This window comes from Herpailurus yagouaroundi, unplaced genomic scaffold (genome assembly GCF_014898765.1).
Source record: "Herpailurus yagouaroundi ecotype Mexico unplaced genomic scaffold, PumYag 190, whole genome shotgun sequence".
Lineage (NCBI taxonomy): Eukaryota > Metazoa > Chordata > Mammalia > Carnivora > Felidae > Herpailurus > Herpailurus yagouaroundi.
This window is the reverse complement of record NW_024412421.1, coordinates 33,178,602-33,198,346: the sequence shown is the minus strand read 5'-3', so window position 1 is coordinate 33,198,346 and position 19,745 is coordinate 33,178,602. Positions and strand designations below refer to the sequence as shown.

The window sequence follows — 19,745 nt, the reverse complement described above, 5'->3', positions numbered from 1 at the left end:
TCTCTGTCTATCCTCACTCAGGAAAAAGAAAAGTACCAAGTTGCGGTTAATGGTTAATGAAAATACACTTGAAATGTTTTCTCATCCCCATTCGTGTGCCCCCACTCCTGGAGTCTGTCCGCAGATCTCAGGTGGGGATCCTGGCTCTCGGGAAAGTTACGGGAATTTTTTTTACAGAGAAGGGAGATCTTAAAGCAAGAATTTCTGAGGCTTAGTTTGAGGCTGATGTTTTTTTGTTTAAGGATTACACTCTCAGGCCACCATGGGACTTATCTGGCGGGACACTAATTGCTTGCTTGTATGAATATATTTACTATTTTTAAGAACGTCACTGTAAACAAATGTTATTTAAGAAAAACATTCTCTGAGCCCACGACTCTTGTCATCCTAGGAGACCGGGTTATCTCATTATCTGCTCTAACACCAGTGGCCATCAGGGCTCGAGTTCTGCCTGGGCATCCAGAGGAGGGGATAGGGCTGCTATCTCTCACCAGGCTGCCGCATCTCACGGTCCATGTCTTACTCAGAAGGGACAGAGCTCCAGAGGTGGGGTCCCATCTTGCCAGAGCAGAGGACACCGAGTCCAGGTCATGAACATCCAGCTCATTCCCGCCACTGCCCAGCAAAGGAAATTGTCAGCAAAGCCTTGACCGTCTTTTTGTGCCCAGGCAATAGAGCAGGGACATTTGGCATGCTGAGTGATTTCAGATGGCATTAACCCTCTTCTCTAACAGAAACTTGGCTACGTGCTGTGCTCAAGAAATCCCTGCAAAATTCTTCACGCAAAGTGAGCTCTTAGAGAGAACTAAGCGTTAGGTTGGAAGCTCCATTATTCCATCCTTGGGTTTCTTCGTGGAGGCACCTGAGCTCATGTACACTCTGGGCTCTCCTCCAGAGCTCTGCATCCATTCAGATGGTGGCCTTTCCTATTTTCCTAGCTCCAGAGGTATCTTATGGGCTAGAGGACGCCCATCTGCTTCCTCCTGCCCCTGCTCTCCCCCGGGTGGGGGTGGGGTGGGGAGGAAGAGGGGGAAGGGCAGGAGGCACTGGATTCTGAGTTTGGCATCTCCCAGGAGAACTCTGTCTTGTCTCCCTGCCTCCCTCTGCTCCATCTCTCTCTGCCTCAGGCCCCGCCCCTCCTTCCTGGCAGAGGATTCCTGGGGTAAGATCCACCCCCAGTGGGCATGGCCGGGGTTGTCCCACTCTGCCCACGACCGGGTGGGGCCGAGTCTCTAATTGGAGCACAGAATATTAGCAAACGTATTTGCCCACAGACTCTTGGCTCCCTTTGTCCATCAGCTTCATGGTAACCAAGCTTATGGTTTGGTCTCTGGTTTCCTGTTTTTCTTATTCCTTATGGGGTCCTAATTTGGGAAGGAAAGGAAGCACCCTGTGCCTGAGCCTAGCACCTCAACACAACAGCATTCATTTGGATGAATCGAGACCTCACCTTACACCCTCTGCTTAACTAATAAGGATGTGACCATTCTCATCAATGCATTTCAAGCACGTACAATGGGCAGATGTCCACAAGAGGCAAGAACCATGTTCCTGCGTAGACTCTGCGAGGCCGGGTTTATGGAACTAAAGCAGAACCAGGAGATTCTACTGTGCTCTTGATAACAGGTAGTAGAAGCCACCGCCTAAAGGCAACACTGGCATTTCCTTCCACTGACTCCAAGGGACAGACTGGGTCAGGGTAGGGGGGCAACCACTCAACCTTCCAGAAAGGCCCCGGGCTATGCCTTATAGAGGTCTGGTCAGGTGGACTCCACCTCTGGTTAGGACACATCTGGGTCATCCTCAAGTCTTGTCGTTATTTCGTGACTGGTGTCAATGGCTACGAGGGGTTGAGAGCTTTCTGTGCCAAACCACGAGAAGCAGGCTGTATCAGTTTCCTACAGCTGCTGTAACAAATCACGTAGCTTAGTGACTTGAAAATGACGTGGATTTGTTATCTTATAGTTCTGGAGGTCAGAAATCAAAAAGGGGTGGGGGGTCTCACTGGTGACATCAAGGTGTTGGCAGGGCTGTTTTCCTTCTGGGGATTCTATGGGTGGACTGGTTTCCTGGCCTTTTCCAGTTTCTAAACGCTGCTTGCATCTCTTGGATCCTGACCCCTCCCTCCATCTTCAAAACCAGCAGCATAATGTCCTCAAATCTCTCTCTGACCTTGACTCTCCTGCCTCCCCCTCATAAGAGCCCTTGTGATCACATCGGGCCCACACGGAAAACCCCGAAATATCTCCACATTTCGATATCCTTGACTTAATCACACCTGCAAACTTCCTTCTGCCCTGTAAAGTATCCTGTTCACAGGCTCTGGGGATTTAGGATGAGGACATTTTAGGGGTCGTTATTCTGTCTACCCACAGGTCATGTTATGAGCTCCATTTTATAGGTGGAGAAATAGAAGCTCCGAGAGGGGAAGTGACTTTTCCAAGGTGACACAGCTAACAGGATGCAGAGCCCAGATTTCGCCTCAGGGCTCTAGAATTCTCACATAGGAGCCCTGAGCCATTTCACCTCACAGCCTTTGTTTTTTTTTTAAATTAATTAATTAATTTTTGAGAGAGACAGTACAGACAGCATGAGTAGGGGAGATGCAGAGAGAGAAAGAGAGAGAGAGAGAGAGAGAGAGAGAGAGACCCAAGCAGGCTCTGTGCTGACAGTGGGGCTCAAACTCATGAAACCATGAGATCATGACTGAGCCAAAAGCAAGAGTTGGATGCTTAACCGACTGAGCCACCCAGGGGGCCCTCACCTCACTGCCTTTCTAATGGAAGAGCTTAGGGAAACCGAGTCGAGTTTCCTAAAGGTGTGATGAGGCTAAGAGCAAAGAAACCCCTGGCATAAGTTTTATGAACGATAAGGCTGTCCTTCAGCGGATAAGATTTCGTCCTCAATATGGCCCATGCTTTTCTCTCAGCAGCCTGGGGGAGCGAAGCAGAAGCTTTAGGGTAAAGTCCAGTCCCATGGCTCGGTGCGTGAAGCAGGCAAGTCCTGCCAGCCCTGGGGAACGCCGCTACCCTGTGATAAAATGGTCAGTCCTGTGAGTGATATGGCCCTCATTTAATGCCTGGTTGGAAACACAGATGCTGTCATTGTGTGCACGGTAGCTGTCCAGCGTGGGGGCGGCACACACACCCTCACGTGTGTCACGAACTAATCTACAACCAAGAAGGTGTAAGAATGGAGAATGGGTTCTCCCCCACCCCTGAAATCCAGAGCCCAGGAGACAGAAAACTAGAATTAGGGCCCAAGAAGTCTTCCGTGGAGAAACATTAGTGCAAAACCAGTCCATAAGACACAGGCGAGGAGATGACTAAAGGAGTTTAATTTTGGTTCCTGCTTTGGAGGCCCCATAAATAGAGATGCGTTCGTTGAATCGTAATGGCCCTTTCTACAGCTGTTCTTTGCAAAGGTCACAAAACACTCACTTCCCACGGCTGTCTTGGAAACACAGAAGCGCGCACCATGATAGGTCCGGCAAGCTGCCGGTGGGAACTGGTGACGGGAGAAGTGAGCGGCTGATCAGCGCGTGTTCTGGCCACCGCCGTGGCCGTGTCACTTAAGGAAATGGAAATGTTTGTTGTTTCAAGTGTGGAAGTGTTGACAACATTTACCTTAAGAACATGACTTCCTGACGTCTGAAATGTGTTTCTTGTGATCACAGCAATTATCAGCAGAGGCTGCGGTGCCTAGTGTGACCCCCACTGCTTTGTCACTGATTAAACTGGCTCACGTAGGGGGCGCCTGGGTGGTCCGGGCAGCTAAGCGTCCAACTCTTAATTTCGGCTCAGGTCACGATCCCAGGTCAGGAGATCGAGCCCCACGTCAGGCTCCATGCTGAGCATGGATCCTGCTCGGGATTCTCTCTCTTTCTCCCTCTGCCCTCATCCCCACACAGGCACGCGTGTGCACACAGACACACTCCTTCTCGCTAAATAAATAAACGTTAACAAAAATAAACATGGGGTGCCTGGGTGGCTCAGTCAGTTAAGAGTCCGACTTTGGCTCAGGTCATGATCTCACAGTTCGTGAGTGCGAGCCTCGCATCGGGCTCTTTGCTGACAGCTTGGAACCTGGAGCCTGCCTTGGATTCTGGGTCTCTCTCTTTCTCTCTGCCTCGCCCCTGCGTGTGCTCTGTCTCTCAAAAATGAATAAACGTTAACAAAATTAAACAAAAATAAACAAAATTCCTTAAAAACCGGCTCAGGTAGAAACCAGTCTCAAGTTGAAGGTGACAGTCCTGCTGACCCTTGATCCATCATGTTGTGGCATCCTAACCCGGAATCCCCTTGTCCTCAGGATGCAACATGTAACTGCTTTTCAAGATGAAGACCAGAACTGTATTTTCATTACTGAGACAATACTTGGCCACTGCATCCAAATTAGAAAATACAGGAAAACCCAAGAGCTCACCCACACCTGTGCTTATATTGATTCTTTTAATTCTTACAACAACCCTTTGAGGGAGGCACATTATGGTTTCCATTTTACAGAGGAAGAAACTGAGGCATACGTCAAACCAAAAGGGTTTTGCTCTCTGTATTGTGCTACTTTCCTACAATGGGGCCCTCTGGGAGCGTGAACCTTGATGTGGAAGAATATTTGATGACATGGCAATCATAATTATAGTTACCAGCTGTTCAAGCTACCAACGTTCCCAGCATCACAGAGCTGGAGTGACACGGGGCTTGGATTTGGACTCAGGCTGCCTAGATATGAGGCTGTCACCTCAGACACTGCACTCTCAGAAAATTCAGATCCTAAAAGGACGAGTCCAAACACATTCACACAAACCCTTCACGTCATAGACCATGATGACCTATGTTACTGACTATTTCTGTCCCTCTAAAATACATACATGGGAGCCCTAACCACCAAGAGGGTGCTCTTGGGAAGTGGGGCCTTTGGGAGATAATTAGATGGGGACGAGGACAGGAATGTGGCACACTCATGATGTGGTCAATATCCTTATAAGAAGGCTATGGGAGCTTCCTTTCCTGCGTGGGAAGACACAGTGAGAAGGGAGCCATCAGTCTCCAGACCTATGAGAAATGAATTTCTATTGTTTAAGCCTCTGCCAATCAATGGTATTTTGTTACAACAGCCTGAGCAGAATAAGGCGATGTACATATATAAACAAAAGAAAGAATAAAAACAACAAAAAGAATCACAGCTTAGGTGGTGTTTTGCAAACTGCTTGTTAATACACGGTGAACATCTTTCCATATCATTATATATTCTTGTGCCACATCATTTTACGTGATTTAGTGGAATCTCAGAGTAGGAATATGGCACAATTTATTGAACAGATCCAGTGGTTTGACACTTAGCTTGGTTCTTTAGATAAAGATCCAGTGAAACTTCCATGGGTGAATATGCGTACACATATTTGATTATGTGAATTGCTGTGTCAAAGAATATAGGGGCATTTTTTATAATTTTTTTTTTTTGTTTATTTATTTTTGAGAGAGACACAGAATCCGAAGCAGGCTCCAAGCTCTGAGCTGTCAGCACAGAGCCCAACGCGGGGCTCGAACTCGCGAACTGTGAGAACATGACCTGAGCTGAAGTCGGATGCTCAACTGACTGAGCCTCCAGGCGCCCCATATAGGGACATTTTGAAAAAGTGCTTATTTATTTATTTTGAGAGAGAGAGAGAGAGAGTGCAAATGGTGGAGGGGCAGAGAGAGAGAGAGAATTCTGAGCAGGCTCTGTGCCTCCAGTACAGAGCCTGATGCAGGGCTCAAACTCACAAACCATGACATCATGACCTCAGTTGAAATCATGGGTCAGAATGCTTAACTGACTGAGTCCCCCAGGGGCTCCCAGAGGCATTTTTAAAATCCATTTGATTCTTATTTCCAAAATAGCCAAATGAATTGGACTGATTTGTATGTCCACACTAGGGCAGGAAAGAGCCTTTTCTCAGAGCCACTTTCTACCAAATTTCTAGGAGCCACCGGAGCTCAGAACCAGAAGGCCCCCTGCTGGGCCTCAAAGACCCATAGCCCAATCAAAACAAAAGTTACTTCAAAACTTCACTGTGGTTTGCTTTCCTGTGCTGAAAAGAATTTCAAAATCTATTTCCTCTGTGAAGGTACCATCCAAATACTCAATAATATTGATTCATCTAGTGGCGGGAGGAGGGGGGGCGGGGAACGTATGAGCTTTAGGGAGAGGCCGATATAGGCTCACATCTCAGTGATATCAGCTGTCCCCAACTCTGTACCCACTCAGTTCAAAGAAGGGCCCCCTGTCTCCGAAGGTCTCACCACCCCACTCGCCTCTGGCTCCTTTCCATCGTGCTCTTCCCTACTCTTGGGGCTCTGATGTGACAAAGACCATCATTGGAAGTGGTTTCAGCCAGTGTTTAGTCTGTGGCTAGACAGCACTTTGCTTTACCATTATCTTTTAAGTTTATTTACTTATTTTGAGAAAGAGAGAAAGAGAGCAAGTGCGGGGGAGGGGCAGAGCAAGAGGAATTGAGAGAAAATCCCAAGCAGGGCCCGACGCAGGGCTCAGTCTCATGCGCAGTGAGATCGTGACCTGAACTGACACCGAGAGTCCGACGCTTAGCTGACTGAGCCGCCCAGGAGCCCCTTGTTTTGCTATTTTTGCATTGAACTAGTTGTAATTATTGTAACCAAATTTTCAGTTTGGAATTAATTAACAAGTGTCTGAAATGATCTGTTTCTTTTTTTTTTTTTTTAACGTTTATTTATTTTTGGGACAGAGAGAGACAGAGCATGAACAGGGGAGGGGCAGAGAGAGAGGGAGACACAGAATCGGAAATAGGCTCCAGGCTCTGAGCCATCAGCCCAGAGCCTGACGCGGGGCTCGAACTCACGGACCGTGAGATTGTGACCTGGCTGAAGTCGGACGCTTAACCGACTGCGCCACCCAGGCGCCCCTGAAATGATCTGTTTCTTAATCACGGGGAAATGGGACTGCTGTGCCAAGAAAAATGAAATCAGACCCATCATTCATGACCTAGTTCCTGTCCCTAGGATCCCACCCCCTGATTAGTAAGTGTGATTTGGTATTTTGAGAGTGGACCTCGGATACATACGCACGAATACACTCAACAACCAGTAGCTGAAGTTACTACTAATTGGACCATTTTCACGGGCAGTGTAATAGCTCAGGGCTGGCCAACGATGGCCCGCGGGCCCAAGTCAGCCAGCTGTCTGCTTTTCGGTGGCTTGTGAGCAAAAATGCTTTTTATATTTTTCAATGATTATATTTTACATGGGTATAGATGTACTTACATATATTCTCAGTCTTACCTCTTGGTCCCCAAAACCTACAGTATTTACCATCCGGACCTTCAAGAGAACGTTTCCAACCTCTAACTTGGCGGGTGTTCCTATAGTTTGAAGCTCCTTCATTGTTGAATGTGACATCCTAATGCCATATAGCCAGTAAAGCTGGCCATGCCTTCAGAACTCTGAATTATGCTATCAACAAGCTTTTATCCTATGGCAAACGTGCAGCAAATGAGAGGTCTCCCTGAAAACACAAGTGAAAGAAATGTGGGTCCCAGGCCTTTTGAGACACCATCGTGTCTTGAAACGCTCTATCGCTAGCTTGCCTTAATCCAAGCCTCCCGCTCACCTTCCCTGGAAATGCTTTGCAGCGGAAGCAGAACATAGCGACCCTAACCACTCAGGTCCCGACTAGGGGCCAGGCACAGTAAGAGCAGGTTTGAACGAGCTACTTTCCAAAGACTTTCCATCAACGCCTTTTCCCTTAAACGACAGGTCTCAATATGGCAAGAGCTAAGCGCCTCCTGTTTTCTCCACCAGTTCAAAGCCACAATAGAACGAGACAACTTTCCCTTCTTCCTGGGTCCCTCCCTCCCTTCCTTCCTTTCAATTTGGGAGAAAGAGAGAGAAGAGAGAATGTGCGTGCAAGCAGGGGAGGGGTAGAGAGAGAGAGAGAGAGAGAGAGAGAGAATCCTCAGCAGGCTCCAGCTCCAGCGGGCTCCAGCCCCAAAGCGGGGCTCAATCCCACAGCCCCGGGATCATGACCTGAGCTGACGTCAAAAGTTGGCCACTCAACTGACTCAGCCATGCAGGCGCCCCTAACTCGACATTCTTCCAAAACTGGGGTGTATCTCTCCAACTGGGACTGTGAACAGGGATGGGATTGAGAGCGATGTGATTTGAGTACGGTAACTGGAAAATGTGTCAGTGAAGTAAAACGTGCCTTTCTGTGCTAATCATAGTTCTTGGCTGATAAGGAGAAATCTACATTCTCTAAAAGAACTTTTCCCAAAAAAGAAAAAGTTCTTCAGTTTTTAGGGTACTTCACATAAAGTAAGATGGAGAGATTTAAAATGATGGAAAAACAGAAGCACTCTAAACTCATCATCACCCTGCATTTTAAGTTATTTTTACCATATAAAAAAAAGAGACACAGAGAAGAAGATAAAGCTTAGAGAATTACACATTCGTCAAACACAAAAAGATGAATCTGTCTTAATGACAAACCTAAGTGTCTCTTGATTCAACATGTGCTGAGCAGCTACTGATTGTCTAATGCTCTAAGACACACAAGAACAGAGATACGAAGTAGGCTGGTGTTTATTCATTTATTAACAACCTGCGGAATTTAGGTTCAAGTGGTAGCTCCTTGTCTCTCCCCTTGAGAAGGCTAGAGATCCATGAATCAGCTACTCATCATTTACCAAGCATTCTTGAGCTGCCTCCAAAATGCGTCTGCTTTACTGATGGTCTCCCCTCCCGCTCACCAGCTTTCCCTCCGAGTTACAGCTCCGAGGGCACCACGTTTAACAGAGCAGTGTTTAATGTTTAAATATGGTTGGTGGCATTGCATTTACGTGAGGACACATCCATAATCTGTAGGATGACATTCGAAGCCCTCTACAATCTTGTGCCAACTCCCTGCCCTCGTCCGGTATCTCCCTAGGACACCCTCAGCTCCCTGCCTCTCTTCAAGTCGTGTATGAACGTGTCAAGCCTTTGCCCATGCTGTTCCCATCCCCGGGATGCCCTTCCCTCAGCTCGTTGGCTGCGGCTTTCCATCCATGCGTTGGGGCTCAGTTCAAACAGCACATCTCCCTGTGTGTTTGCTGCTGGTAGGTCTGCTTTACTTTATCACCAGGCAGCTTGATCTCTGCGTCCCTGGCATCTGGCAGTCCGTCATGGATTCAGCAAGACACTCTGATGGGCGCTCGATACACATGCGTCGACATTCATGTCTGGATTTCGGGAGGTGGATTACCTCAGTGTTTCACGGAACGTTATAAGGCTGCCAGATTCTCTGCCGTGTGGCCGGAAAGTAAGTGGACTCCCTGACCGAGGAAGAAAATCCCACCTCCAAGCTTCTTCTTCAATCTCATTGTCCATCATGAAAATAACTAATATCCACTGACATTTACAGGGTGCTAAGTGCTTGACATATCTTATTTAATCTTCCTTTTTTTTTTTTAAAGTTTATTTATTTACTGTGTGTGTGTGTGTGTGTGTGTGTGTGTGTGAGAGACAGAGAGAGAGAGAGAGAGAGAGAGAAAGTGCAAGAGGGGAAGGGGCAGAGAGACAGGGAGAGAGAGAGACTCCCAAGCAGGCCTTGCACTGTCAGCACAAAGCCAGGCATGGGGTTCGAACTCATGAACCAAGACGTGAGCTGAGATCGAGTTGGATCTTAACCGACTGAGACACCCAGGCGCCCCTCTAACTTCATCTTCCTGATAAGCCTGTGAGGTGACACTGTGATCATGCTCATGAGTAGCAGATCAAGAACCAAGGTTTGGAGAGGCTAACTGACCTGCCAGCTTCTCACAGCTGGTAAGAGGTACGAGTAGTCTACGAATCCATAGAGTCTGAAGCCGGCTCCCGTGCCCTTGACCCATGACTCAGACCAGGTTTCAGCCAGGTGACTAGAGACCGCCCTTGCTCTCATGTCTGGATGGGCCAACCTCGCAGGATGGGGGAAACGGTTAGGGGCGCCAACACAGTGGAGACTCACCACAGTCTCCTGCTAGAATTGATCCAGAGCGGGCAAGTGCAGAAGTTCACCAGGGAGGGCGCCGACTCCCCGTCTCCAAACCCAATGCCATCAGCAGGACGCCGGCCGGCTGGCGACTGAATCTCAGACCCCAGGGCTCAGTTAGCATCATGCCTCGTCAACATCCCATTCCACTTTATTTGCTGACACAACAGAGCAAGTGTGATTCACATAGGGTGGTTCCCCATCTGTGTTTCATTTGCAAGGATAATGTGTTATTTTAAAAATAATAAGACAATTTATTGACGTCTACTCCCCTTCCCCATTTTCTCAGCAGCAAGTGATAAGAAAAAAAAAAAAACTGGAGAAAATTATCCCAACAAAAATATTTATGAGTAAATAGCTCACAGAAATGGGGAGGAATGCTGCTATCTGAATAATTCTGGTCCCGCCCACCGAAATAAAGAAAGAGAATATTCTTGACAGTGCGATTGAATTGTGTATAATTACTGCCAATGTTTTAAACATGATGATAATGAGAAAAGTATTAGCATGAGATCAGAGCCGGCTGAAAACATTTATTTACTGAGAGTGTGATGGCTATTTCTTTCTTTCATTCAAGGCAAGGAAGGAAATGCTACCCCTTAGGATTATTCCTTTATTTTCGGGCAGCTTGACTCGATAGCGTCATTTTCACAGGTTCCTTTACTATGTTTCTGGAGATGCGGCCTACGTGACAATATTTTGACTTGGATCACCTGGGCCCAACACATCTGAGTTCTCCTCAGATGCGCAGCCACATGCCCAATGTCGATTGACCATTTTCCATACCATGCTCCCTCTAACCTTCGTCAGTTTTCCCTGACATAATCAAGGACTCCTGAATCTCTCATAGCAAGTACACGCACACAAATCTAAAAATAAGTCTTACGTGACACTTGCCATGGAAAGAAGGAAGGAAATTCTCTGTTTTCCCGTTTGGCCTAAAAATTGGGCGCATTACAAAGTTTCAGAAAGTCCTTTACCAGCTGAAAATAGAAAATAAATTACATTCACAGGCCTAATATCTCTTACTGGATGTACATTCTTAAGAGTAGGCTACCAGTTCCCTTAGATCATCTAGAGGACAATACATATTAAGTCGAAGGTGAATTCAAATAAAGATAGAAAAGTGCTCAAACCCCTTAAAAAGACTTAACGATACTCTCACAATGCAAGTGTTAAGATCGAATTTCAAGGGCCTCTTTAGGAAAATGTCTCTATTTGTTAAAAAAAGAAAAAAAGAGGGGCGCCTGGGTGACTCAGTCTGACTTCGGCTCAGGTCGTGATTTCGCGGTTTGTGACTTTGAGCCCCGCACCCGGCTCTGTGCTGACAGCTCGGAGCCTGCTTCGGATTCTGTGTCTCCCTCTCTCTCTCTGCCCCTCCCCTGCTCATTCTCTGTCTCTATCTCAAAAATAAATAAAACATTAAAAAAAAAAAAAAAAAAAGAAAAAAGAGGAGGAGGAGGAGAAGGAAGGAACCAAAAAGACAAACAGAGCTCCCAAACTGACCATTAGCTACTCTGAGTGGTTTCAAATTGTGGCCGTGTTCAGAAAAGTTGGCAGATTTCAGCTGATGAATTTCGGTCTCCCGGCCAAGATGATCAACTAAATAAACCATTTTTCAAACGTTAGGGACCTTTATCTGATTTTATTTTGTAGCGCAGCCAGACATAGTTTAAAAACATAGACAGAGCTGTCAGAACGAGGGGCTGAGTGTGGTTGTGGAAAAGAATAAAACAGTGCCCCAGATGAACCCAATTTCGTTTAGTAGGATATATGGCTCTTATTTTCTCTAAACGTTTCCCCAAACATTTAAGCAAGAGACACAGATCCTCACGCCCATCCCATTCGCCAAGGTATTTCTTAGAGCCTAGTGCAGTCCTGACACAAGGTAGGCGAAAGTGAGTAGATTCGATTACTGGATGATTACACAAGGGCGAGACTAGGCTCTCAACTAAAACAAAATCATTTCCTCTGTTTGTATACCCAGGCTAGGGCGGTAGATCTTGCAGGAAATTCTAAGATCATCTGTAAACTATTTACTCATACGTACAGACTGAAGGAACACAGGCCATCCATCCATCAACCCATCCATCCAACAAATCTTTGCTGAGTGCCTATTATTTATCTGGCTCTTAAATTTGGCAGTGAGAATACAGAGATGGGACAAAGATCCAAGATCTCCTTCTTCAGGTAGTTTATGTTCCCATATGGTTTCAGAAAAAGCAATCAGAGGACCTTGCACTGGAAAACGCACCGAGTTTCCAAGTAAAATTTGATGTCTATTAACGCTGAGCTTATGAAAACAGAAGGGCAGTAAGTGGTCACTGCACCTGCTCTCACAATCCAGCTGTGAATCTAAGGGATGGCCACAGAACCCGGCCCAGCATCAGGAAAGGTGAAGAGGCCTGACGCCCAGAACACAGCGAATCAGGCCTGCACAATTTGGAAAGAGTCTTTTTGTATTGGCAACATGTGGGTAGAAACAATAGTCAAGGTCTCGGCAGGAGCTGAGGGAACTGGAGCCTGGGTGATCGGCAGCCACAGGAGGTGTGACACATGTAATAACTGTGTTCGCTGTTTGCAAGACTAGAGGAAAGGATGCACATCTTGAAGCCGTGAGAGAGGTGGTGTGCAGAGGTCATGATCACAGTCATTCCTGATGAGGAAATAGGCCCAGAGAGGGTCAATGATTTGCCCAAGGTCCCACAGCTGGCCAGGTAGGAGAGTGAGTCTCCCGGGCAGCATCCTGCAAGGCACATCGTACCTTGAAGATATTCAATAAATGTTTTCAATAACTACAGTCTCAAGGGCAGAAAACACATCAAGGATCTAACCTTTACTGATGAACTGAATCCCTTGTATGACATCCTACCAAGGGCAGTCTGTCTGAAGACATCCCTCAACGGGGAACTCACTACCCACGTTTACAATTTACTGCGACAATGAATAATGATAGTTACGGCAGCTTGTATTGAGAATAGACAATGCGCTTTATGTGTTTTAGCACATTTGATCCTCACCAACTCATTTAGCGCAGGTGCTATTATTCCCACTCCACTGATGAATAACTAAGGCAAGGAGAGGCCAATTAACTCACCATTACGGATTGAATTATGTCCCCTAAAAAGATATGTTTAAGTCCTAACCCCTCGTACCTGTGAACATGGCCTTATTTGGAAGGAGGGTCTTTGCAAATACAACCAAGTAAAGATGAGGTCATTAAGGGAGGTCCTAATCCAATGTGACTGGTGTGTCATAAGAAGACCCACGTATGCACAGAGGCAAGACCATGAGAAAGCACACAGTCAGAAGGAGGGCATGTAAGACGAAGGGTGAGGTTGGAAGCGTGTGTCTACAAGCCCAGGAACACTAAAGATGGCTGGGAACCACCAGAAGCTGGAAGAGGCAAGAGAGGATCCTCCCCTGGAGACTTCAAAGGGAGCCTGGCCCCACCAACACGCTGGTTTGAGACTTCTGGCCTCCAGAGCTGTGAGAGAAGAAATGTGTGTCGTTTTAAGCCACCTGGCTTGTGGTACATTGTTACAGCCATCCAGGGAAACAAACATGCTCAGTTTACATTACGGGGTCAGCAACCACACTGAAACATGGTCTCCAAAGGCAGGGACTCCTCAACTTGTCGCACATTTGGATCACCTGGGATTATTCTTTTAAACTACCGATGACTGTTCTACCGCCTGAGACTCTGATTTTATGGCTCTAGGCTTCTGCTGAAGCACTGTGATTTCTTTCTTTAAAAAAAATTTTTTTTTAAGTTATTTTATTTTACTTTAGAGAAAGCGAGTCGGGAGAGGGGCAAAGGGAAAGAGAAAGAGTTTTAAGTGGGCATCAGCACAGAGCCAGACCTGGGGCTCGATCCCACGACCCTGGCATCATGACCTGAGCCGAAATCAGGAGTCGGACACTCAACTGACTGAGCTGCCCAGGTGGCCCTGGAGCACTGAGATTTCTAAGGCTCCTCAGAAAACTTTGAGAAACTCTGTCACAGTTGACTCCACTTGTCACCATTTGGGGACCAAGTGGAACAAACCCACCAAGCCCAATGGCATCTATTTAGCAGTGGTGGCCCCCCGAATGGGAAGCCAAGTCAGCTGCCTGACACGGTTAGGAGGAAAAGGAGGGGGTCAGTTATGGGGCCTCAGAAGATGGACACAGCAGGTGAGCTTCCTTCTAGCATTTTCGCCTGACCCAAAGCCAGTGAGCGACAGGTGGTCTCACTCCCAGCTCTGTGCATGCCCTGCAGGTCCAGAGGCCACACGGCCCCACATGCAGCGGGAAATGAAAGGCAAGGACCCTGCCAGACAGCAGCCTGCACACATAGAGATGCTACTCACTCTGAGCCTGCTTCCCTTCCCTCCTGCCCTTCCTTCCCTTTACTGCTCAGTAAATATTTGTTGGGCATCCGTCATGTGCTAAGGACTGGGAATGTGTCAGGGAAGAAGATGGGCACAATCCCTTCCCTCCTCAGAGTATGGATGGGGGCAGATCAGTGAGGGCACCGGCCTCAGCTGGCCCCACTGGAGACATCCTGAGGAGCAGTGGTGGGAAGAAAAGGCAGTGACCGAGATGGTGACATTCAAGATAATTTATCGGCGTCCTCGGCTGTCCTCATCAACACGCTTCAGGACAAAGTAAATATGGGAAAGGCAGGTTCAAAGAAAACAGTGCCCGCTGCCTCCCTGGAGTCTTGCGTCACCTGCCAGGGTCCTCCTTGGGTCCGTACACAGTAAAGGAAAGGTACTAAATGGAAAAGCAAAGGGAAAATTTACATCGTATCAACTGAGCTCATGATGCCAGAGCCAGCGAGCTTCCAGATCCTCTAAGCCCAAGCAGGTGGGGCCCAAACAGGACCAAACCATTTGTATCGTCTCAGGGGCCCCAGCTTTCGAAGTCCCCGACCCATTTGTTTACATTCACTGTATTGCAGGGGTCCCAGTGGAATATTTTCTTAAAAATGAATAGTGCATAAATGTTCTATTTTTTAATTTTTTTACTGTTTATTTATTTTTGAGACAGAGAGAGACAGAGCATGAACGGGGGAGGGGCAGAGAGAGAGGGAGACACAGAATCAGAAACAGGCTCCAGGCTCTGAGCTGTCGGCACAGACCGGACGCGGGGCTCGAACTCATGGACCACGAGATCATGACTTGAGCCGAAGTTGGAGGCTTAACCAACTCAGCCACCCAGGCGCCCCATATTTTTTAATTTTTTAAAAAAAGTTTCTATTTATTTATTTTGAGAGACAGGGAGGGCACAAGCAGGAGAAAGGCAGGGAGAGAGGAAGAATCCCAAGCAGGATCTGTGCAAAGCCCGATGAGGGGCTCGAACTTGGGAACTGGGAGATCACGACCTGGGCCCAAATCAAGAGTCGGACGCTTCACTGACTGAGCCACCCCGGTGCCCCAGTGCATACACATTTTAAATGTTCTGCTCGGATGGTCCAGCAGTAGACTTTAAAACCACACCCGAGACAGGACGCCTACTCAGAAGTTGTCCAGAAATAATGACAAACAATTCTCCAGCCCTGCTGGAGGGGCCCGTCGTAGGCACGTGATCCAGGAAAGGCGCAGTGAGCTTACAAGTGCCGTGTGCAAGTCCTGTCCCTTTAAAGGCGAGCAACGCGGAGTCACGTTTTACCCTTTCAGCAAACTTGCTGGGGAGAAGCTTACCGCAGCAACAGTGAATAGTCAAGCCTTGCCTACATTCGGGGACGTTTCTTTCCTTCAGATTGCACTGATGTTGCCTGGGTCAGCAGTGAACTCTGGAAACCCTCACAGAGAAGTGACACTCTTCATTCATTTTCATTGATTTTCCAATTTCAGTTAAACTGTCTATCTTTCGGGGGGGAGCTGTTTATGCATCGTGGCTAGAAACCCTTCATTCACCTCCCATAATTGCGTATTTATTGCAAGTTGACAAAAACCCGAATGAAGAGATCATGAGCTTAAAACGCATCTGGCCCCCCGATAAACCTTAAGAATGGAAGAATCCACTATATTATCACTTTGGTTTATAAATAGAGACTTACAACACGTATTCTGTCAGTAAAAACAGACGCTGAGCTGCGGAAATCACTGCACTGCATCTATGCCTCGCAAAAATCTGCAAGTGTCTTTGGGAGAATTAGGGGTTATGGGAAAGCTGGTGCGTGTGTGTGTGTGTCCACATGCGTGTGCACATGCATGCTGGGCAGGGAATAGACAGAGGTGGAAAGTCATTCCTTGCCTCTGAGGAAGACAATGAATCAAGCAGTCATAAAACCATGGAGGGCTGGAAAGGGAAGGGAGACAGGACGAAGGAGAAGGACTCCGTACGTTCCTTGCCCCCCGCCGTTTTCCTACCATTAACTAGTAACGATTACATTTTCCAAGTGACAGCCACAGTTTCAATAAAGATCTCATCCTCTCCCTCCCTTCCAGTAAGTTCTCTTCCTAGCTACTGATTCCCACCCCCGAAGGGCAAAATCTTCCTTTCCAACGCATTCTTGCCTGTACCGCAAAAGACGTGTAATGAAGATTGTTAGCAGTGCTCCAACTGTGCTTGGAGCAGTGGGGCTAAGACACGCAGACGATCGCAGCATCTGCTCTCTGTTAAGTTTACAGTCGAGGCCACCGGAACTTTCTGTGACGGTGACAAGATTCCATACCTGTCCTGGCTGATGCAGTTTTACATTTTCATTTCAATGAATGCAAATGAAAATTTAAATAACTACACAGGACTAGTGGCTACTGTGTTGGGCAGTACTCTAGACCCAGAGGAAGGGGTATTCTTTCTTTTTAAGTTTGTTAGTTAGTTAGTGTATGTATGTATGTATGTATGTATGTATGTATGTATGTAGAGAGTGAGCGAATAGGGGAGGGGCAGAGAAAGAGGGAAAGAGAGAGAGAGAATCCCAAACAGGCTCCAAGCTATCAGTGCACAGCCTGACATGGGGCTCAAACCCATGAACTGTGAGATCATGACCTGAGCTGAAATCAAGAGTCATATGCTTCAGTGACTGAGGCCGCCCAGGCACCCCAGGAGGGGGATATTCTTTTTTTTTTTAATTGTTTTTTAATGTTTATTTATTTTTGAGAGGGAGGGAGAGACAGAGAGAGAGAGAGACACACACACAGAGTGTGAGTGGGGGAGGGAGAGAAAGAGAGGGAGCCACAGAATCCCAAGCAGGCTCCATGCAGCCACTGCAAAGCCCTTCGAGGGGCTGGAACCCACAAACGTGAGATCACGACCTGAGCCGAAGTTGGATGCTTCACTGACTTAAAGACAGTGGCTCGAACCCAGATTCTGGGCAGAAGCTAGAGTGTGGAAGAGCAGAAAGGAGAGAAGGCATTTCTGACCCAAGGAAATGCACAGAGCCCATTCCGAAAACCCAGCAGTTTCCGTGGGGCAGGTGCTGCTTGTGGAAGGTCTGTGGGATGATGCCATGTTGGCAACAAAGAATTCCGGGATGGGAGATCTGGGGCGGGTGGAGGCGGTGGGGGACAGAGGGGAGTCCCTAAGTTGGTTGAATATGCTGTGTTTGACGGGCCAGGAGTCTCTCCTACTGAGGGGAGCCTGTGGGGAGCTACAGAGGGACATGTGACTCAGGAGGGGGGGCCAGGACCAGGGGGCACATGTGGGGGGGGCGTGAGCTGGTCAGGAGCCCACACCCCACATACACGGGACTGAGACCACCAGCTCCATCTGACTGCCACGTCTGATGTAACCGACTGTCCACGTGCGGAAACTTCCAGAATTTGTGATTTTCAGGAAGGCTGGAAGTTGGAAATTTCGAAAAATAAATATGAAATCTAAATATTTTGACACGGCCACTAACGTGAAAACCTGAAAGCAGCCTAGGTAAAACCAAAGAGCAAGGGGGTGGACTGGCCGAGTTCCCTGGGTCGCCTGTGTGTGACATGTGACCTACGTGATGGGTGACGGTTCCCAGCGACAGCCTAAGGCTGAAGCAGGAGAGAGGGGTTCCGCGGGGACACAGTGACAGAGGGTTCGGGAAAGAAGAGAAGTCCAAGCCACCTGACTCTGTGATCTCGGGCAAAGCCACCTCCCTCCTCTCTGTCCCTCTCCTACCTCCCTGCCTGCCCCTCCCTCCTTTGTCCCCTCCGCTTCCTCTGGAAGGCGGGTCAGGATAGAGTCCCATTATGAGGACTCATGAGTAAGTGCTTCAGGAGGAAACTGAGGCATCGGGTGGAAGGAATACAAATAATTCCAAGGATGTGTGTGGCCTTTTAGAGTGTGTGGTTTTGGTTCACACGATACCTCATTTCCCTTTACGGATTCCCCCCCCCGCAACCAACCACGTGTAAGCACCTCATTTCCACCTCTCCGCGTAAAGTGCCTTTGCCTGAAGCCGTACGCCATCGCCCCTGTGAGAGCCGCGTTTGCTTCTCATGAAAAAAGATGTGTGCCTTTCAGCTCACCTCTCGGTCCAGCAAGGCAGGTGACACGACGGTGACGATGTCCCCTTTTTCAGGATCGATGTAGAACATGTTTGGAGACGGCTTGTCAGGCGTCTGCTGACGGATATTGTACCGCAGAAGGGCATTATCTGTGGCCGGGTCATCGGCATCAAAGGCTGTCATCCGCATCACTGTGGTCCCTAAGGGGGGGGGCAGGGGAGAAGGGCAGGAGACGGTCACTCGGGGGACAGCGATGGGCAGAGACCCCCCTTCCCCAGCAATCGTCAGAGACTGATGCACCAGTCACTTTCCAAATTAAAAAGGGAAGCATTTCCAGAACCATGTTGTGTTTTTGTTTTCTTTGACTCTCCCTCGTCACATTAAAAGACCTGAAATAAAGAAAAGAAATCTTTGCTGTTCAGCAGACTGACAGCTTAATTTTTCCTTCTGCTGATATGCTGTTTATTTTCACGGGCTTTCATTCAATTGTGCATGTGGCTGCATGACAATGGCCTTTATTTTAAAAGCTCTTATTAAATGCCGATTACATGTGGGGTTCTGGGCTGGGTGATGAGGAAACAGAGGTGAGGAAAGGCATTCTCTGGTGTCCAGCAGGTCGGGGGTCAGTAAGAGTGACAGCAGATTAAAAAAATAGCGAACCGTCACAAGTGCATTGAGAGACAGCATTATGAATACATAAGAGAACAACTTCATCTAGCCCGAGGTTCAGGAAAGGTTCCAGTGCAGGCGCCTAAGGAGTGAGTAGGTGTAAGCCACGCGAAGGAGAGGGTCCTCAGTGGGAAAAGATGTTCCGGTTAAAGGGAACGTGACCAAACGTTATTTCAGCCCCCCACTATATGGCAGCCACGCTGTCATAGGCGGTTCAGAGACGAAGACAACATAGGGATAGAGGAGGACGATGGCAAAGGTTGGTAAGGATGTGCGACACCGGGCTGGCTCATACACAGCTGAGACGCAGAATTGGTGTTTGCCACATTGGAGGACTTTGGAGCAGCAACTAGTTAGATCTACCCTATGACCCAGCAACAGCACTACTAGGAATTTACCCAAGGGATACAGGAGTGCTGATGCACAGGGGAACTTGTACCCCAATGTTTACAGCAGCACTTTCAACAATAGCCAAATTATGGAAAGAGCCTAAATGTCCATCAGCCGATGAATGGATAAAGAACCTGTGGTTTATACACACAATGGAATACTACGTGGCAATGAGAAAGAATGAAATCTGGCCTTTTGTAGCAACGTGGATGGAACTGGAGAGTGTTATGCTAAGTGAAATAC

The 19,745-nt window shown here is 47.8% G+C and overlaps 1 protein-coding gene across 2 annotated transcripts in view; it reads right to left on the bottom strand.

Annotated features, from left to right (window-relative positions):
• Positions 1-19,745, bottom strand: part of CDH13 (cadherin 13) — a 1,040,036-nt gene that overhangs the window by 229,958 nt on the left and 790,333 nt on the right. Inside the window, exons 7-8 of one of the 2 annotated variants that reach the window (XM_040443438.1) lie at positions 18,465-18,643; positions 13,355-13,513 (exon numbers count right to left, since the gene is read on the bottom strand). In XM_040443438.1, coding sequence (XP_040299372.1) covers positions 13,379-13,513; positions 18,465-18,643 — 314 coding nt within the window. In that variant the 3' untranslated portion in view covers positions 13,355-13,378. Of the gene's footprint in view, positions 1-13,354; positions 13,514-18,464; positions 18,644-19,745 lie in introns of those variants that run through there. The other variant, XM_040443437.1, reaches the window with a different exon arrangement.